Genomic DNA, 19258 nt, shown 5'->3' on the forward strand with positions numbered 1-19258 from the left:
TTCGCGTGACCTACGAGAAATGTTTTTCTCTGGGACCTTTTGTATCGGCGGATACAATACTGGGTACGGGAGCAAACACCAATCCTTAAATTTGTACATACCTTCTACTAGATATGTTCTAGATTTCTGCTGACAAAGAGGGCTCGGTGCTGCACTGGTGGCCAGTCACTGTTGTTCAGTAAGGAACTCTTGTGATATCTTTTAGGGGAGTATTAAAATTTTTTTGAGAATTTTTGTATAAATGAGTTTTTCGTTTCGAGTTATGGGTTGTTTGTTATGAGTTCGGGGATAACTCAGAGCAATTCTATATACTAACATGGTGGTTAGGATCAGGTGGTCGGGATTGGTTATGCTCCTTCACAAGGTGTGTTGTCATAGAAGTGGTCCAGTACCCATTGACAAAGTCCTTTTAGCTCTGCCGAGTAAGCGGTTCTTATACCCATCGACAGACCCACAAGAACTCTAGCCATAGATCTAATATCTCGCTAAAGTCTTGAGGTGATGCAGACTACCGGGCTACAGCCACGAAGTCTACCACCTATCAGGTAGGAACCAAGGTTTTTTTGGTTTTTTCTTTATACCTACAACATATGTTGTTACCTGTCTATTCCATATTAGCTGTCTCTGACCCTCCACCAAAGGTGCCAATCAGCTATGTATATATCTGACAGGTAAGTTCATTGTGTATGAAAATGATATTGTTATAATACAATAAAGTTTCATACATACTTACCTGGCAGATATATACGATTAATGGCCCACCCAGCCTCCCCGCAGGAGACAGGTGGAAGAGAGAAAATATGATAGAAACGGGAAATGGTTCCTAGTCCTGCCGCCCAGGGCAGGCAGGTAGATCACCTGACCTACGGTAGCGAGTGGCGCGAAATTTGAATTTCTGTCGGGGACGACGGAGTCTTAGCTATGTATATATCTGCCAGGTAAGTATGTATGAAACTTTATTGTATTATAACAATATCATGTTTGTTTGACACAAGCGACTCCGTAAACATCGAGGTGGCGCCAAGCTTCGAAATATTTGGAGTTGTAAGTAAAAACTTTGAAAGCTTTTTGGGGTTATGGGCACTGCGTTGGCCACCCTTTTCATTACCCTCTGTTTAAATCTTAAAATATGGCCTTAATTTATAACTTTGGAGAAAATACTTATGTCGAAAGGAGAGTAGTGGTCTTGAGCTCCGTCTCTGACCACCAACAACTCATGACTGATGACCATCTCCGGTGTCAGGACGTGTTAAAAGTACTTTTTCGGAGGGTGGCCGAACTGCGGTAGTTGGTGAGTTGGCCAGTCCATGTGGTTGTTTACCCTAATCTTTTTTAATAATAAGTTTTACAAAATTTTAAATTTTGCTTATGTATCATGAAGTGTATATGGCACAAAAAATGAACAAATTAACAAATGAAACACTTACTTGTCCTTATGGGAATACTAACCTTTAGCTTTTATTGAGGAACTGGCAATGTTGAAGCTTGAGAATGCGCTGGTTTCCTTGAGTCCTTTTATGCTAGGATTTTGAATTATCTATAATGCTAATGAGCAGCAGTGTGTGTGATTTGGCAACAAAGATACATATGCATGACTTGAGTGCACATGTATGTGTAGGCTATGCACATACCTGTGTGTTAGTGTGTGACTAATTTAAGAGTTGATTCTCATTGGTTTTTCCTCTGCCTGTAAGAGATGTCCAAAAATGCTAAAGATACTGAGTCATGTTGGTTTAGTAGGGATGCATAGTTGATTAACATTTCTTGTATCATTTCAGGAGAACAAGAAGTGGATCTAATGGAGGAACTGCTTGATTCTGCCGACAATTTTGATGAACTTAATGATGTTTCCGATGATAAAGCAAGTAAGTGTTCAGGGCAATGTTTTATTGTTAGTTATCCCTAAGTATACATTACTATTAAGATGGTAATTATTTCAAGGTATATGGAGTTATGTACCAACTTGTATACATTTTCTAAATTTTTTGTAGATAAGAGACGAAAGAAGGCTGTGGAAACAAAAGATTCACCCACCAAAACAGAAGAAAATAAGGATTTGGCTGCCAAGAGAGCAAAGCTGAAGGAACGTCAAGATGCTGCACGTGCAAAGAGAGAAAGCAAGAAGAAGCTGAAGCCTCCTAAGAAGGAAGGAGAAGGTGGTATGTACCAATTTGTTGCTGTGCCTATTGTAATATTTGAAAATGAGGACGTTCCTGCAAGATGAGTGTTGAAATTAGTGTGTACATATCAGGAACACCAGATATGCATTGTACTTAAGAAGTGTTGTAGACTTCTACTGTCAAATGTTTGATTACAGATAGTAATGCATTTAGCACTGAATGGCGATTAGAACAGAACAGTGCAATTATTGTAAAGAAATTAAGGGTTAGATATTTGTGGACTCGCTTGCTTAAGGATAAAATTTGAGGCAATAATTATACAAAGTGTGTTATATTTTCTCCCAATCCTGCATGTCCTTTTCCTTGAATTTTTATTTTTATTTTCCCCCTTTTCCGTAGAGGGATTTTCGTTAGAAGTAGCTTTTATACTACAGGTTGCTTGGAAAGGGATTTGTATATTTGTGTCCTCTTAAAGTAACTGTTTTTAAGAAAAAGAAAAGGAATTCAGAATGTCTTTTAGAAAGGAAAAATCTGTTACTTCACCTGTTTGATATTTGTTATTTAAGAATGTTTTGTGTCCTTTGAAAATAGCTAGTAAGAGAGCCTTAGTTACATGTTATCATAGATTGTGCTACTTGGGTACTGAAGAAGTAGGAATATGGCATTACGTATACAGAACAAAATTGGCATAAATGACAGATATATTGTTGTCAGTAGAAATGATTACAGGAGATATAGGCAAGGTTGGAGTTTTGTGTGTATAAAATACTGACAAAAGATAGACTGTGGCCAGAGTTCCATGAACACGTGTGGCCACCTTCATTTGGATTTGTAGCTAATCAGCTGCATTTCCTACAGAGATGTTAATAACCAAAACCTATGTTAGTGACAGTAGACTTGAGTGAACTTCTATTTGAAAGATCAACTCCAGTCAAGAATGTGCTATCCATGGTAACAGCATGAACAAATTGAAGTAACCATGATTACTATAGAAAGTGTGCTGTTGGCCATTTGGAATAGGTTCACAGCAAGAATAGGCTAAAGTCAGTGGATATACCAGTCACTTGCCCTGACTAATGGCCTAGAGGAGTGTCACCCATAGAAGAAAATGCACTACTAGTAGCAGTCACTTTATGGCCGGGGTTGTGATGTAGAGATGCCTGTTAACTGAGGCACCTCGGGACCCAGGAATTGTATGCATGACTAGTTTTGTGAATTTGTCAATGTTTAGGCTCTGGAGATTGGCTGTGTTACAAGAACTGCTCTTATAATGGGTGACTAAGGCAGGCAGAATATCAGAAACTAGCTGCTACCTTAGGAACCAAGCTAGCACTCTAAATCTCATCATGTTCCTGAGTCTGTACCTGGACACTCATTACAAAGAAGCAGACTCATTGGAAACTAGAGCTTCCTTCCAGACATTTTTGGATACTTACTAAAAATAATATAGTTTTTAAACATTCATGAAGAGGTATATTTACTACAGTATGTCAGCCAACCTGAAGCAGGGATCTAATTTCAGTATCATTCTGTTGGGCTGTGGATATGTACAGTCAGCCTAAAAAAAGACTAGTTGTTGAATGGATGCTTAGGGGATGCTAAAAGGTGATCCTTATCACTTAAGTTTTACAAGTAGCATTCATCCACATAACAATGTTCTTTGCATTGAAAATTTGATTTTGTAGAAGATATTTTACAAATTAGTAATATTTGGCAATTAGTTATATATGAAGGCTGCTGGTCAATTGTTGTAGAGACCAGTGTGTAATGGAGCTGTCTTCTGTACTGTGCTCTTTTTATACCACAAATTATATTTGTTTATTATCCATTACTTTTTAACATTTATTACGAGAACTTATGAAAGAATAGTATAGAATAAATTTTACTTATTGAAACTATGAATTTTACCTTAGTTTTGTTTTAGTGCTAGTTTCGCAAAGCTTCATTGCACATATCTTTCGAGTCTTGTATAAAGAGGAATATTTATGTGATTAATGCAGCATCTTCCTAAAAATATCATTTCAGTATTACAAAGAATAACAGTGTAGTGCTTTATATGTACTTTTATGTGTAACTTAACATGTTTGGATGGATTGTAATTCTTGTTCTTGCCAGTGCGTAAAAACCAAACCTAAATACACATAAACATTTAATTTACTCTACGGGACGTGTATCTTAGGTATACATATTTGTGAGCATGTGAGGATACCAACTTTGCCTATGTAGCCTTCATATTGTTTTTTAAAGTTAAGAACAGTTGTGAATATTACTAATTTACACAATGTTTTAGTAGTTAGATATTCTCATGGGAAAGGTTGAATGGAGGAAGGAAAAGAGATGAGTGAGCAGAGATAGGAAGCAGACAGACATGTACAGCAATTCGTTTATGGTCATGTGGGAAAATTCATATGGCTTTATTTGCTAGAAGGAGGAGCGATGATATAGGGATTTGTAGAGATTTTATATGGATCAGTGAAAGACACCTTCTTAGATAATGCTGTGGGATTAGATTATAAGCATGAGTTCAAGTCTAAGTTTTAGAATGTTTACAGACATATAGTAATGTACTGATTATCAAAGTGTTAAGTCCTAGGGTCTGTCCTTGTGGAGTTCTAGAAATATTTAATTTTGCATTTTGCCTTGGAAACCCTAGGATACAGAGTAAAATTTATTTTCAGGTAAAGTAAAAGCTGTCCAGAAGGTAATGTTTTGTATGTTTGTTGAAAAAAAGCCATATGAATTTTATCCTTACTTTTTTTTTTATAAATTTAATAATTTTATGTATTCATGTCTGTCACTCACTCTTTCCCTTTCTCTTTCTGTCTCTCTGGGAAGTAGCTGACACCATTATCTTGGATAATGCTGCTGATATAGCGACTTTGGAAGATCTTTCTGATATAGAAGATGAAGTCCAAGAAGGAAATGCTAATGAAGGTAAATAAAATAGGGGAATGGTAATTTTTTTTGTATATTTATTACTGATTTTAAAATGGGAAGGCATGTTGGGTTTCACCTTATTTGACTTCTTATTTGGTGGGCTTGATAAAGAGATCCATACTTTGACCCTGGTTTCTGGGGATCTTAAGGTTTCAGTCATTTTGATATTGTTTCATTATAGTATTAACTTCATCTTCAGTACATTGCAATCAATGCAGGACACTTTAATTTTCATTGAATATGTGGTGTTATGCATATTGACATAGCAAATGTTGTTGATCTTTGTAAATTTACAGAAGATGGAGATAAAATGGGCGAAGAAGGGGACATGGAATTTGACACACGCTCTGAAGCATCCTCCGACCACCAGTTTACAGATGATGAACCATCCATGAGTGAAGCATCTAGGGCCTCATCCATTTCAAGAGAATCTTCAGGTAAGTTCTTATTTTAATTTATTTAAAACTTATCTTTCAAGCTATCCATTAACTCTAGTTACATTTTAGCCACAAAACCTGGTAATGGTGGTTTTTAACTCATCCTGTATCCAGTTGCAGAGTTTCAGCTAAATGAAAGCGTGAAGTTAGCTTTGTTTATTGCAGTTATATTACCTCTTTAAGTCACTGTTAGGTAAAGTGTACAACCCATTACCTTGTTTATACTCATTAAGTTATATCCATGACAGTTGTTGCTTTCTGTTTCAAATATAGTCTATTAGCTTTTCTGCCAATACGTCAAATACAATTCTTTGTGGGATATAATGAATATAACTTTAAATTGTCTTATATTGGGAGGCTGCATTGTGATTAGTGTTGAATGAGACAAATTAAAGAATGTCCTTAATGTAAGATTCATTGTTTTTAGTAATGGAAATTTTGCTGTAATTGTTGTTAAGATCTAATCCGTTAAGAATCCAAGTTGTTGTATGAAACAAATTTGAAAAGATAATGAACAAGTGCTATACAAATTTTGCAAGCATTTTAACTGGTGAACAATATCTTTTATAGGAGGGAAAGAAGTCCAGGAAGAAGAAAAAGAGGATAGGAAGAGGAAGCATAGTCTTTCTGATACATCACTGAAAAGTGTGGAAGAACGTAAGTTAATGACGCTTTGTTGGTAGTCCATGTTTAATTTTATTGATATATTCACGTGTAACTTGTATAGTATTTTGTTTGCTTATACACTTTAATTTTGTTCCAGCTCCTAAGAAACCAAAGGAAAGTTCATCCAAAAAGAAATACGACTACATAACAAAAGTAAATTACCTCTTCCGAGATGCAAGGTTCTTCCTAATGAAGAGTAACAATGCTGAGAATATTCAGATCTCCAAGTCCAAAGGTGTGTGGTCAACACCGCCACAAAATGAGGCAAAGCTCAATCAAGCCTTCAGGGAAGCCAGGAATGTCATTTTAGTCTTTTCCATCAAAGAAAGTGGGAGATTTTGTGGTAAGGAATGGTTTGTGCTGCAGCTTATACCAGCTATATATGAATGCCAGTATCAAGACCTTTTTTTTTTTTTATAGCTCTTATGGGTGATCGCCTATTAAGAAATGAAAATCTTTACATATCAGATATTTGTATAGTTTCTATATATGTAGAATAAATTTAAGGGTAGCAAAAGTGTCGTTACTTGGACCTAGATTTCAAGCCTGTTGAGTTTAACTATGGAATAAGATGTCATTAGCCAGTTTTGATGGTAGTAACGTGAGAAGTTATATTTAATTTTAGCTCACAATTAGTATTATTTGAGATGAATCTTACCTACTGTTAAATTTAGCTATATCTCCCCGCCGATTAGGCGAGTCGGCATCAAACAAAAAATCGAATGGCTCCCTGGATGACTGTCTAGTTTACCTGTTGTTCACCAGGTGTGTTTTGAATGTTTTAGCTCTTGTCAGAATTCTCCTTGCGGCTAGGCGATTTTTGGTATTCTGTGAAGTTTGGCTGTTTTACATCTGTGGAAGGACAGCCTATTTACAGTTATGTAATTTCATTTTCCTAGGATATCTTCCATCGGAAGCAAAACCAATAACATAAGGCCATGTAAAAATGTTTTTGGTGTAACCAGGATGTTGAAATTGGAAGTTGATCAACATTCCTTTGTACTTGCAAGGGTACAGAGTGTGATTTTGGAACTACTAGATGTGAAGAATGTAGGGAATTGTTCTGAGAAATCTATGCCTGAATATGTCAGATATAGGAAAGACAGGAAACTAATAGATTGCGAAAGCAATTAGTTAGGTCAGGACTTCAATATGTCAGGCTATCCCTACTCAGACTAGGCATTTTAGTAGACTAGTATTGACTTCTTTTGTAACTCTGCCTTCTGCTCCCCATTCGGATCAGGAAAAGCATATCAAGAAGTTAGAACATTAAACCTATTTTTAGTTCTAATACCTATTGAACTGAGTTCGTGACAGGAATGTTCCGAATCCCTCCATAGCGTGCGCTCTTTTTTTGCATTCCCTGTTAGAAGTAAGGTGTTGGTTTCCTCGTCTGTACGTAGCCCAAGCCTAGGACTATTTTGCGACAGTTGGTAGTGTCCGCTGCCAGGGAACTGGGTCGATGCTCGGAACGATGGGATTCTGTGCCCTCCAATACCTACTTCGCTCTTTTCATGGTCTGAATCTTGTTTAAAGCATTCGCCAAAGGACCGTTAAAAGCGTTTGCATAAATGACAATTTGTCCAAAATTGCATTTTTCCTAACTATACAAACCTGAGGTCCTTTTACAATAGGAAGGTACTAGCGGCAGCTGGATAGGTCGTAAGCTTTCGAACAAGGGGTTGCGGTAGTTAACTGCTTGTCCGACAGGCGCGCGCGCGCGACTGGGAGGTAAACAAATCACTTTTGCTTTTGGCCCAAGCAAAAACTGCAGAGTGAGGGGTGGCATGAGGTGGGGCTATGTGTAAAAGGGACCTCAGGTTTTGTATAGTTAGGAAAAATGCAATTTTGGACAAATTGTCATTTGTTCCGACACGGCATACAAACCTTCGGTCCTTTTACAATAGGAAGACTCACTTCTTGGTGGGAGGAATCCGAGTCTTTTGTGAACAGACTGGTGTTCGCCCAACCTTGGAAGTCTCCCTGGTCGTAAGAGCGAGGAGGGATCCAAGCCTCTGTCCGATTGATCGGGGTGTGCACCGCAGGATCAATGGTCAGACCTCTGGACCGAGTACTAAGAGAGAGGCAAGCGTATCTCTTCGTACCAGCAATGTAAGAACTTGTTCCTGTACAGGAGCAAATATAAAGTCATGGGTGGGTTGACTCTTGTAGGCATCCACTTCCCCCCCCCTTGTAGGAGGAAGTGTGGATTATTCTGCTCCTATCCCTAGTGAAAGGGAATAGGATGGGGCTCTGTCATATAGCTCACCCCTGCATCTCGTCCTCATCCAGCGTAGTGACGACCGTGGCCCTCTGCCCACAGGTAGAGGAGGAGGAATAGATGAGAAGAGGGAGCCAGTCACTCACTCACTCACACATCCATCCACACAGTCACACCAGGACTCGATGCTGTTTTCAGCCTGCGAGGGTCTGGGTTAGCTACACAACTTGTTGAGCAGCCACCACGGGTCCCCAAGGAAAAGGTATCTAAGGACCTGTGGGCAATATCCCGAAGGTAGAAGGACGTAAAGGTAGTCTGGTTAGACCAGACCCCTGCCTTCAGGACCTGCGCCACGGAGAAGTTCTTACGAAACGCCAACGACGGGCCAAATACTTCTGACTTCGTGAGCTCTCGGACGGGACGGTACGGAGTCGTCACTACATCAGCCTCGTACGCCATCCTGATGACCTCACGCAGCCAGAATGAAAGAGTGTTCTTGGATACTTCTTTCTTGGTTACCCCGGTGCTAACGAAGAGGCGTCGACACTCAGGCCTGAGGTGTCAAGTTTTCTTCAGATAGCGCCGTAGCGCCCTCACAGGACAAAGCAGCATCTCATCCGCATCATTATCGGTGAAGTCCATTAGGGAGGGAATCGTGAAGGACTCGAACCTGTCGTCAGGGACCGACGGTTTCTGAGTCTTCGCAACGAAGTTCGGGACGAAATCGAGCGTCACAGATCCCCATCCCCTGGAGTGTCGTACATCATAGGAAAGACCATGAAGTTCCCCTACTCTCTTCGCCGATGCCAGGGCCAGCAAGAAGAGGGTCTTGAGGTCAGATCCCTGTCTGACGACTCTCGGAGTGGCTCGAAACGGCGTTCGAGTCAAACTCCTAAGGACGAAAGTCACATCCCACGCAGGGGGCCTGAGTTCCCTGGGTGGGCAAGACCTTTCGAAGCTCCTCATAAGCAAGGAGATCTCGAACGAGTTCGAGATGTCCAATCCCCTCAGTTTTCAGGACGAGAGCCAGGGCGGCTCTGTATCCTTTGACTGTGGGGACTGAGAGGAGCTTCTCTCGGCGAAGAAAAAACGAGGAAATCCGCTACCTGCTGAAGAGTGGCTCTGAGAGGAGATAGACCCCGTCTACGACACCAACCACAGCAAAGGACGGCCCACTTCCCTGGTTACACCAGCCTGCAGAGGACTGACATGGACCGTTTCCAGGCCATCTTCTGTTTTGGCTCGCGCTTACGAGAAAAGCCTCTCGTTCGCAAGAGATGGTGGATAACAGCCAGCCGTGAAGACGTAGGGACTGGACTGCTCGGTGGTACCGCTCGACGTGTGGCTGGGCGAGAAGGTTGTGCCAAGGGGGAATCTCTCTCGGTTCTCCTGCAGAAGAAGAGCCAGCAGGTCCGGATACCAAATGGCCTGTGGCCATTTGGGAGCCACCAGGATCATCCTGAGATTCGGGGTGACCAGTGCTCGACTGATCACCTTGCGAATCAGGCTGAACGGGGGAAAGGCATAGACGAAGAGGTTGTCCCCACGGGTGTTGAAGAGCGTCCTCTGCAGCTGCCCATGGGTCCGGCACGGCTGAGAAGAAAACCTGGAGCTTTCTGTTGTGCCGGGTGGCGAACAGATCCACGACTGGTCGCCCCCACAGGTCGAAGAGCCTTTCCGCCACGCCTGGTGTAGACCACTCGTCCCTATCACCTGATCCCGACGGCTGAGCGTGTCTGCTACTACATTCCTCTTCCCTGGAATGTAGCGTGCCGACAGCTCTATTTGAGGTTGTGCCTCGCCCATCGTGCACCCTGCCGAGTCAACTGGTACAAACGGGAGAGACACCAGGCCCCCCTGTTTGTTGACGTAGGGCCACTACCGTGGTGTTGTCGCACATCAACACCACTGAGTGTCCCATCAAGCGGTCCTGGAACTCTTGGAGAGCGAGGAACGCTGCCTTGAGTTCCAGTACATTGATATGAAGGTGCTTGTCGTTCTCGTCCCACACTCCTGAAGTCAGGCAACTCCTCAGGTGTGCGCTCCGCATCCCTCGGTCGATGCGTCTGAGAACAGCTGCATGTCCGGGGGGGGAGTGCGCAGAGGCCACCCCTCTTAAGAGGTTCCCTGTCGTCCAGCCACCAGGCTAGGTCCTGCCCATCACCTCCGGTGTCAGTGACACTGGAAAGCTTGGGGGATCCGTCGCCTGTGACCAACTCTCCTTTAGTCTCCACTGAAGAGACCGCAGGTGAAGACGCCCGTGAGGGACTAACTTCTCGAGTGACGACAGGTGTCCGATCACGACTTGCCATCTGAGCTACCTGTTCCTGCCGAGACAGGAACTGGTTGGCTGCCTCCCTGAATCTGCTGATCCGCGAGTCTGCGGGGAAGACTCGCCCTGCTACCGTGTCGATCAGCATACCCAGGTACTTCATCCTCTGATTGGCCTCGAGATCGGACTTTTCGAAGTTCACAACGATCCCCAGATCGCGACAGAACTCGAGCAGTCGAATCCCTGTCCTGTAGCAACTGCGAGCGGGAGCTCCGCCAGGACTAACCAATCGTCGAGATACCTCATCAGACGTATCCCGTGCGAATGGGCCCAAGCAGACACCAGAGTGAAACACTCGTCGTGAACACCTGTGGGGCGGTTGAGAGACCGAAGCAAAGTTGCCCTGAAAACCTGGTACACCGTCCCGTCGAGGGATGAAGCGGAGGTACTTTCTGGAGGACTGATGAATGGGTATTTGGAAATACGCATCCTTCAAGTCCACTGAAAGCATGAAATCGTTCTCCCTGATGGGAGGCGAGCACGGAACGGTGCCGTCTCCATCATGCAACCGGGTCTGGCGAACAAACCGGTTCAGGGGAGAGAGATCTATCACCGGGCGCCAGCCTCCCGTAGACTTTTCCCCACCAGGAAGAGTCGACTGTAAAAGCCCGGTGACTGATCCGTGACGATTTCTACAGCTCTCTTGCTCAGCATGGTCTTGATCTCCTGTCTCAATGCTACGTCCTTCGATGACCCTGGAACGTACGACTGCTGTTGGACCGGGGGGTTGGAGGTGAGGGGTGGCCGAGATTCGAAGGGTAATAGATATCCCTCCCGAAGGACATCTACAATCCAGGTCTCGGCGCCGTAGCGCTGCCAAGTTGCCCAATGGCTGGCCAGGCACCCCCCCACTTCCGGCAGGCAGGTGAGGGGGAACGCCGTCCCTAGCGTTTCCCCCCTTTCTTCGCGTTCTTCCCAGAGCCTCCCCGGGAGGAGGAGGGCTGGGAGGAGGGCTGGTTACGGCTCCCCTTTGTAGAAGTCGAAGAAGACAGAGTCTTTCCCTGGGGCTTCGACGCAGCTACCGTCTTAGCCACCGAGGTAGCGCTAGCCGAGCTCTTTGACTTGGCCGCAGTCCGAGGCTGCCCAGAAGCCTTCGAGACTGCCTGGTGAACCAGACGGTCACTGTCGTCAGTGCGCCGTCTGTCCACCGCAGCGTCCACCATCTCTCCTGGGAAGAGAGACGTGGAACTCCGTAAAGGTCCGTTGCGTAGTCCCAATGCCGCTTCACGCCCAGCCCGCCCTGGAAACCCGAGTAAGGACAGCGTCCCTACGTCGGAGAACCAGGTTTGGCCCCACAGGTTCACCGTCTGGTGGGCAAGGAAGGAGATGGCTCTTCCCCCAGACTGGCAAAGTCTCCTAAAGGCCGAGTCATCTTCGGGAGAATTCCCCCGGAGTTGGCTGCGACCTTAGATACTGTGAGGGACCACAGATCTAACCAGGAGACGGCCTGGAAAGCTGCCATGGCAGTAGATTCCAGGCCGAGTGCCTCTTGCTGCGAGAATCATAGGTTCTCGGACAGGAGCTGCTGCAGAGACACACCCGGAGTCAGCCTGGCTAACTCCGGGTTCACCTGTTTGGGCGGCATCGGGTCCTCAGATGGCACGTAAAAATGCCGCTGTCGCAGCAGAGGAGGTGGAAGCAGCTTGCTCGACCTGCCAGACTTGAGAGAACTGTCTTGCCCGGAGACAAGTTCCTCTGGATCTCAGGAGTGACTGCGTCCTGCGGAGTCGGACCATCCAGTCCCTCAAACAGGAGGCATCTCCCGAGACCCTCCTCCCTCGAGGGGAGGAACAGCGACAGACCCCTCTCGGTCTCCTCCAGCCACTTGTGCATACGACCTGGCCGTCCGAGAACCGTGCCTGGTACGTAGGACGACGTTGGTGGGATCCTGAGGGGCGCCACCCCTCACGATCACTCCTCAATACCTCGCCACCCCTCCCGGTGTAACCCGAGGAGGTTGAAGGTATGGGAGAGGCAGACCCGACGCTCCCTCCTCGTTCGCTGGCAGAACCAGTGGGCTTGGAAGACTGCAGGCGATCATCAACCCGCGGTGGCGATCGAGCTGCAGGCCTAGTCGAGCCGTCTCGCTGTGGAGAACGGCTGGACCGAGAACAGCGGCCCCGGTCTCGTGTGTCAGAGGAGCTGGTGCTGGTTTGCCGTACCCGATCGCTCTCTGTGAGAGTGACGGGTCAGGCGACCGGCGAGCTCCACTGTCACGGTGAGACCGGTGGTGCGTATCCTCACGGCGCGTCACGTCGCTGGTACCAGCCGTGGCTGGTGCCGGCGAACGGGGGGACCGGGGGGACCTCTTCCCGCCTCAGCCCGTGGCCGGTCATGGACCGTCACGTCCCGCCCGGGTAGCCAGCTGCTCGCCGCGAGAGCGAGAAGCTGGTCTGGTGAGAGTCGCAAGTGAGCGGCTGGCACCAGTCTTCCGCTCCGTGCCGTGAACCTGACGCTGAGCTGGCTCAGAGGTCTGGTTCCTAGCTGCACGGTCGCTGGTAGGCGACCGTACACTCGGTACCTCTCGCGAACGAGAGGCCGAGACGGATCCTGCTGCCGTGGTCGAACCACTAACAGCAGGCGAGGAAGTGCCGGTGTTAGCCGGCACTCCTCTGGTCCCCGTAGTCTTCTTCCTTGCGGAAGAAGAGACGGGTCCTGCCCCCCCCGAAGGAGCAGGGGTGACCAGCGGAAGAACCCCCCGTCTCACCGGAGCGAGACGGGCCCTTAGAGAAGTTTCCCGAAGGAGACTTCTTAGGGGGGGGGGGGGAGGCGACCTTCTTCTTCTTAGGCGGGGGAGCCTTAGAAGAAGAAGGGGAAGAGGCGGCAGACGACGACGACGACGAAGAAGACGATGAAGACGACGACGACACCTTCCTCCTCTTCTTCTTCTTCTTCGTCAACCTCCTCAGGACCGATGTCAGATCTGTTCATCCAGGGCGGAGCCGGGGCTGCTGTTGCCGAAGCAACAGGGCCCGGACGCACCTGTCCGAACAGATCGGCATCGGGAGCAGCGGCGCCAGGAACAGGAACAACGTCAGCAGGTGCAGGCATCACAGGAACAGCAGTGGAGACGGCAGGAGCAGGTACAGGAACGGCAGCAGTGGTCGGCAACGTCACGTCCGTGAACAGCGGCTGGGCAGGTACGGCAGGCTGTACAGGCGGTCCAGGTGGACGGACCAGCGGCACAGACATCCTAGGTACTGGTGGGAGGTCCAGGGGCGAGCTCTTCGGGCACACGAAGTCCGGTCGCGGCAGCACAGCAAACCCAGGCGGCGGCATCACACTCCCCCATGGTACGGCGACTGGCCCCTGCACCGATGTAGTTGGTGTGACAGAGACCGCGTGCGGGGTGTACACCAGGTGAGGAGGTGAAGCATAGCCAGGCGTTGAAAGGGTCGTGGTGGTGGTTGTTACCGTAGCATGCGTGACCGCCACAGAGCCAGCGAGATGGTAGAGCAGCCCTGGACACTCGGCACGCCCTGCAGAACCCAACGATGCCCACACCTGTGCCGAGGTCGTCCTTCGCGGCAACCGCACCTGAGGAAAGCAAAGGTCGGGTGATTAGCAGGATCCTCTACCCGCTCGCGCGAAGATGAACGGATAGAGGACCCAGAGTACAACTCGACATCGGGGTATCTAGCGCCCTCCTCCACACTCGACAGGTCGGGTGAGGAGAAGGACCTAGAAAACTCCCCCCGAAGGGGAAGGCGCCAAACGTGGGAGCTGAGCGGGCGGCAGGAAAGAAGACGAAGTGTCCGTAACCAAAGGAGTCGCGGGAGAGCTTTCCGACGACTCCTTTGCAGGCCTTCGCTTCTTCCCTGCTTCGTACAAGCCCCACTGCGCCTCCGACCAATTAGAACATACTTCACAGGGCTCGGCTCGGGTGCATTCGCGCCCACCGACACTGAGCGCACAAATATGTGGATCAATTTCCGGAACGAGCGGAACTTTCCGCATTTACGCCCTTCGGTACCCGGGCATAATCTCCGGGGTAGCGAGGCGTGGAGATTCCATGATTGATCAATTCACAAATGATGAAAAAAGAGAGGAAATGATTGTACTTACAATATGATTCACACACAAACACAACCAAATACTCATGAAAGCAAACGACGAGAAGCGGGCAGAGAGCGTCGAACACACACGTCCACTCGCTGTGAGGCCGAAAGCAAAAGTGGTTTGTTTACCTCCCAGTCGCGCTGCGTGCGCGCCTGTCGGACAAGCAGTTAACTACCGAACCCCCTTGTTCGAAAGCTACGACCTATCCAGCTGCCGCTAGTACCTTCCTATTGTAAAAAGGACCGAAGGTTTGTATGCCGTGTCGGAACAAGGGACCGTTCGGTAAGCTTTAATGCTCGCTCCATAGGCGCATTCTGTCGTCTTCAACACCTAGTTTGAGGTGTTACCATGCATAGGTTTAATAATATATAATATAGGTATAGATATTTTATTGAGATGATAATTTATCTGTAGCGAGTTTTACACATTTAGGTATGTCGACTGTTTATCTCTCACATGTTTGGGTTATTCTAAATTCTCATCTGCTAGCATATTCCTTTTTCTTCATAATGCTTGTGTTCATTCGGTTATTGGCAAATCTCTGACTACTGCCTCGTTTAATGTTTCTCTTTCAAGTCTACACTGTCTGTAGTATCTAAAGTTCTCACCAAGTTAGATATTCTAGCTTCAGAGATTTCTAACTTAATTTCACATCGGAATGCTTCAAGTATGTACCATCGCTTTCAGACGAGGCGGGAGAGTCATCATAACTCCTCTCCCACTGCCTCCCACTTCTGGTGCCTCGTTCTCCTTCCCTCAGTCAACTCTTGCGGACTGCAGTGCGGACGTTGTTGGCTCATGTGAACGCAGTTGACTCGTATGGACTTGGCTGAGTCCTGAGTCGCTTAAAACCGTCTTCCTCTAATTGAGTCGTGGTGGATGCAATACAGCACTCAGCTGCTGTCACCTCTTATCGACAAGGGTTGCTGAGAAAAGAGCAATCCTTTAAGCTCTTTTGTTTACCTCCTGTCACCAGCTGTCTCCCTCCCGTTGCCCGCTTGAATGGAGAAGAATTGAATGGTTGGCGTTTGTTGCGACACTACACCTGCGGTATCCCCATTTTGTTGAGGAAAGAGGCCACATAGAGAATATTGTCTTAATTGTCTTAGCGTATTTTAGCTCCCTCTAAATATTGGAGAAGAGAACCAATGCTTTCTCTCCAGTTAGAGAACATTTCATAACTTCTCTCTCCTCGGACGCACAAATCTCCCTTTGGGTCTGCCTTGGCTTGTCGTCTTGTGTCTTAAAGTCACGAAGAGCTGAAGGCCACCTCTTGCTGTACAAACGCTTATTGGTCCTTTAACTGTCTTCAGTAGGAAGGTCGCTTTCTTTATCTTTCCTGTGGGAAAATGACTCGAGATTGACAGACACGCTGATGGATTTTCAGTCTAGCTTAAGTTATTACCTTTTAGCTCCGAATTGCCTAGTCTCTGTGACTGCTTAGAGAGGTGGAGACACCAACCAGCGAGTTTATGTAGCCAGCTTTAGGAAAACAAGTACAGGCGGTCCCCGGGTTACGACGGTTCCGGCTTACGACGTTCCGAGGTTACGACGCTTTTTCTTAAATATTCAATGGAAAAATCCGTCCTGGGTAACGACGCTTGTTCCGAGGTTACGACGTGACGCTTCCGACGCTCCGAGTTAACGACGCTTTTAAAAAACGCATACTATGATAAAAATCCTTTATAGTTTAGCACAGTATATTAATAAAAATAAGTTTCTGGTTAGATTACAACAAAAATTTTGAGATTATGATGATTTTCGACACTTTTTGTTGTATTGTTTTTCTATGTTTTTTAGTGACGCCTCATATGCGGAACTAGTTTCCGAGCGAATGAATACATACTAGTTTACATATAACAGTCCAAAAGCGCAAATAATGAAAAAATCATTGCTTGTTTCCAGTAATAATAACAAAACGAAGTTTCTGCTTAGATTACAACGCAAATTCCAAGTATCCAAAGAGAGACATTATCCAGTAATTTGATCAGAGAGAGAGAGAGAGAGAGAGAGAGAGAGAGAGAGAGAGAGAGAGAGAGCGGGTCTTCCGACGCTCCGCCAGTAAGGACAGAGAAGTGTTCGTTTCGTTAAACGGTTTGAGATTATGATGATTTTCGACACTTTTTATGTTGTATTTTTCTATGTTTTTTTTAGTGACAAGCCTCTATGCGGAACTAGTTTCCGAGCGAATGAATATATACTAGTTTACATATAACAGTCCAAAGCGCAAATAATGAAAAATCATTGCTTGTTTCCGTAATAATAACAAAACGAAGTTTCTGGTTAGATTACAACGCAAATTCCAAGTATCCAAAGAGAGACATTATCCAGTAATTTGATCAGAGAGAGAGAGAGAGAGAGAGGCGTCTTCCGACGCTCCGAGTTAAGGACAGAGAAGTGTTCGTTTCGTTAAACGGTTTGAGATTATGATGATTTTCGACACTTTTTATGTTGTATTTTTCTATGTTTTTTAGTGACGCCTCATATGCGGAACTAGTTTCCGAGCGAATGAATACATACTAGTTTACATATAACAGTCCAAAAGCGCAAATAATGAAAAAATCATTGCTTGTTTCCAGTAATAATAACAAAACGAAGTTTCTGGTTAGATTACAACGCAAATTCCAAGTATCCAAAGAGAGACATTATCCAGTAATTTGATCAGAGAGAGAGAGGAGAGAGCGAGAGAGAGAGAGAGAGACGCTTTGGCAACAATGGTCTCGGGGGTTTTTATAGCTTCCTTCTGCTTTGATGATCGTGGATATTGTAGAAGGATTTCGACCATACTCGTTTGCCAAATCGACGATACGAACGCCACGTTCATGCTTTGCTATAATTTCATGTTTTGCTTCCATCGAAATCATTTTCTTGGGTTTTTTCTTATCACCTGCTTTGTCTTTAGCTTTGAGACCCATGGTTAATAATAAAATAGACAAAATAACACGAAAAATAGGCGCAAATACAACGAACTAAACAACGACGTGTTAACATGCAGCACCAACAAACAAACCGACTGAACGCCATTTATTGGTCGCCTATACAACTAACACTCATCGCAAAATCGTATCTCAAATATTTCGTTGTATATCAAGCTTGTATTTTCGCAAATTTTCTGTTATATCTCAAACATTCGTATATTAGGGCAATCGTATGTCAAGTTTCCAATGTAATTTGATCAGAGAGAGAGAGAGAGAGAGAGAGACCCTTTGGCAACAATGGTCTCGGGATTGACGTAACGTTTTATTTTCTGAACAGATAGGACAGAGAAGTGTTCGTTTCATTAAACGGCCTCTGACTCATGGCAGGAAATGTTTTGTTGATACTAATATATTAAGCCTATTTAAAGATACATTTACTTTAATTAGTCTATATGATACGTAAATAGTAATCAGCTGTTCTTGTAGCCCTCAAGATTTTGCAAAATCACTCCAGGTTGTACATAAAACTTCAAGAATGTAGTGTCACCAGAGGATTACAATAGTTTTTACCTTCAAGAACCAGCATTCTTTTATGAAAATAACTCCAGGTTGTACATAAAAACTACAGGAAACAACATGTAGTGTAACCAAAGGATTACAAGTAAGGTTTTTATAACTTTTTATTAGTTGACATATTTCCAAGCGTCGTTCCGGCTTACGACGATTTTTTTTTCGGCTTACGCCGCATCTCAAGAACGGAACCCCCTGTCGTAACCGGGGACTGCCTGTAACTCATTTCTGATGCTGCAGGGTAATGTCCTCATGCTTATACTCGCTCGGTTTGGAAGAAGCGAGAACAACTTTCGGATTCCAGTCTGATATGGCAGCTTGGTTTAAGGTGATAAGGGATTATCTATTGGTAGTCTTTGTTTTAATACCTTTCGGGGATAAGTGCAGACTCAGGTTCTGGGATATGGACAGTTGCAACCTCCTAACATGCATGGAGAGACTTGGTTGGACCATCGTTACATGGAGGAGACAGTGAAGGGCTAGTTGTGATTCTTTTTTGTTGTTGTCCTCCTCTGGTTTAATCTCCTTCTTAATGCTTATCGGTCAAGATGAGTAGGCATGCCCTGCTGAAGAATTTTAGACCTGAAGGATCTTCCTGTATGGTAAGGGCTTTTCTCATTAGGAAACATGGCCTTACGGGATATTTTCAGATAATTATGCTCAATGTACAGTTTCAGCGTAAGAATTACAACTTACAAGTAATGTTAATTAGATTTGTAAGTAATCCAGAACCAGCTTTGGCTCTAGAACTGTAGGAGGGACTCTGTAACCAAGAATTGTCCATTTTGCTCTTAAACCTAAGTCCAGGTTTTGGCCTTTTCTCTCAGTCATGCAACACAGAGTTTAACTAGTGTCATTACACTTTCATGCAACATAGAATGGTCAACACTACATCTGGTAAAACTTTTTAGATGTCAGGGCAGTGGAAAGACATCAGGATGCTTAGCAGGTTTATTCCTGGTCAGAAACAAAGTCTTTGTGGGAAGTTTACTGCTTTG

General features: G+C 45.4%; 1 protein-coding gene across 2 annotated transcripts in view; it reads left to right on the top strand.

The window, feature by feature from the left end:
* LOC135209863 (YTH domain-containing protein 1-like) overlaps nucleotides 1-6595 on the top strand; it is an 18478-nt gene extending 11883 nt beyond the window's left edge. Inside the window, exons 2-7 of one of the 2 annotated variants that reach the window (XM_064242621.1) lie at nucleotides 1779-1865; nucleotides 1992-2159; nucleotides 4959-5054; nucleotides 5354-5494; nucleotides 6065-6151; nucleotides 6258-6595. In XM_064242621.1, the coding sequence (XP_064098691.1) occupies nucleotides 1779-1865; nucleotides 1992-2159; nucleotides 4959-5054; nucleotides 5354-5494; nucleotides 6065-6151; nucleotides 6258-6580 (902 nt within the window). In that variant the 3' untranslated portion in view covers nucleotides 6581-6595. The remainder of the gene's footprint in view (nucleotides 1-1778; nucleotides 1866-1991; nucleotides 2160-4958; nucleotides 5055-5353; nucleotides 5495-6064; nucleotides 6152-6257) is intronic. The other variant, XM_064242622.1, reaches the window with a different exon arrangement.
* Nucleotides 6596-19258: the final 12663 nt, after the last annotated feature.

Source organism: Macrobrachium nipponense, chromosome 38 (assembly GCF_015104395.2).
Source record: "Macrobrachium nipponense isolate FS-2020 chromosome 38, ASM1510439v2, whole genome shotgun sequence".
NCBI classification, from domain to species: Eukaryota; Metazoa; Arthropoda; class Malacostraca; order Decapoda; family Palaemonidae; genus Macrobrachium; species Macrobrachium nipponense.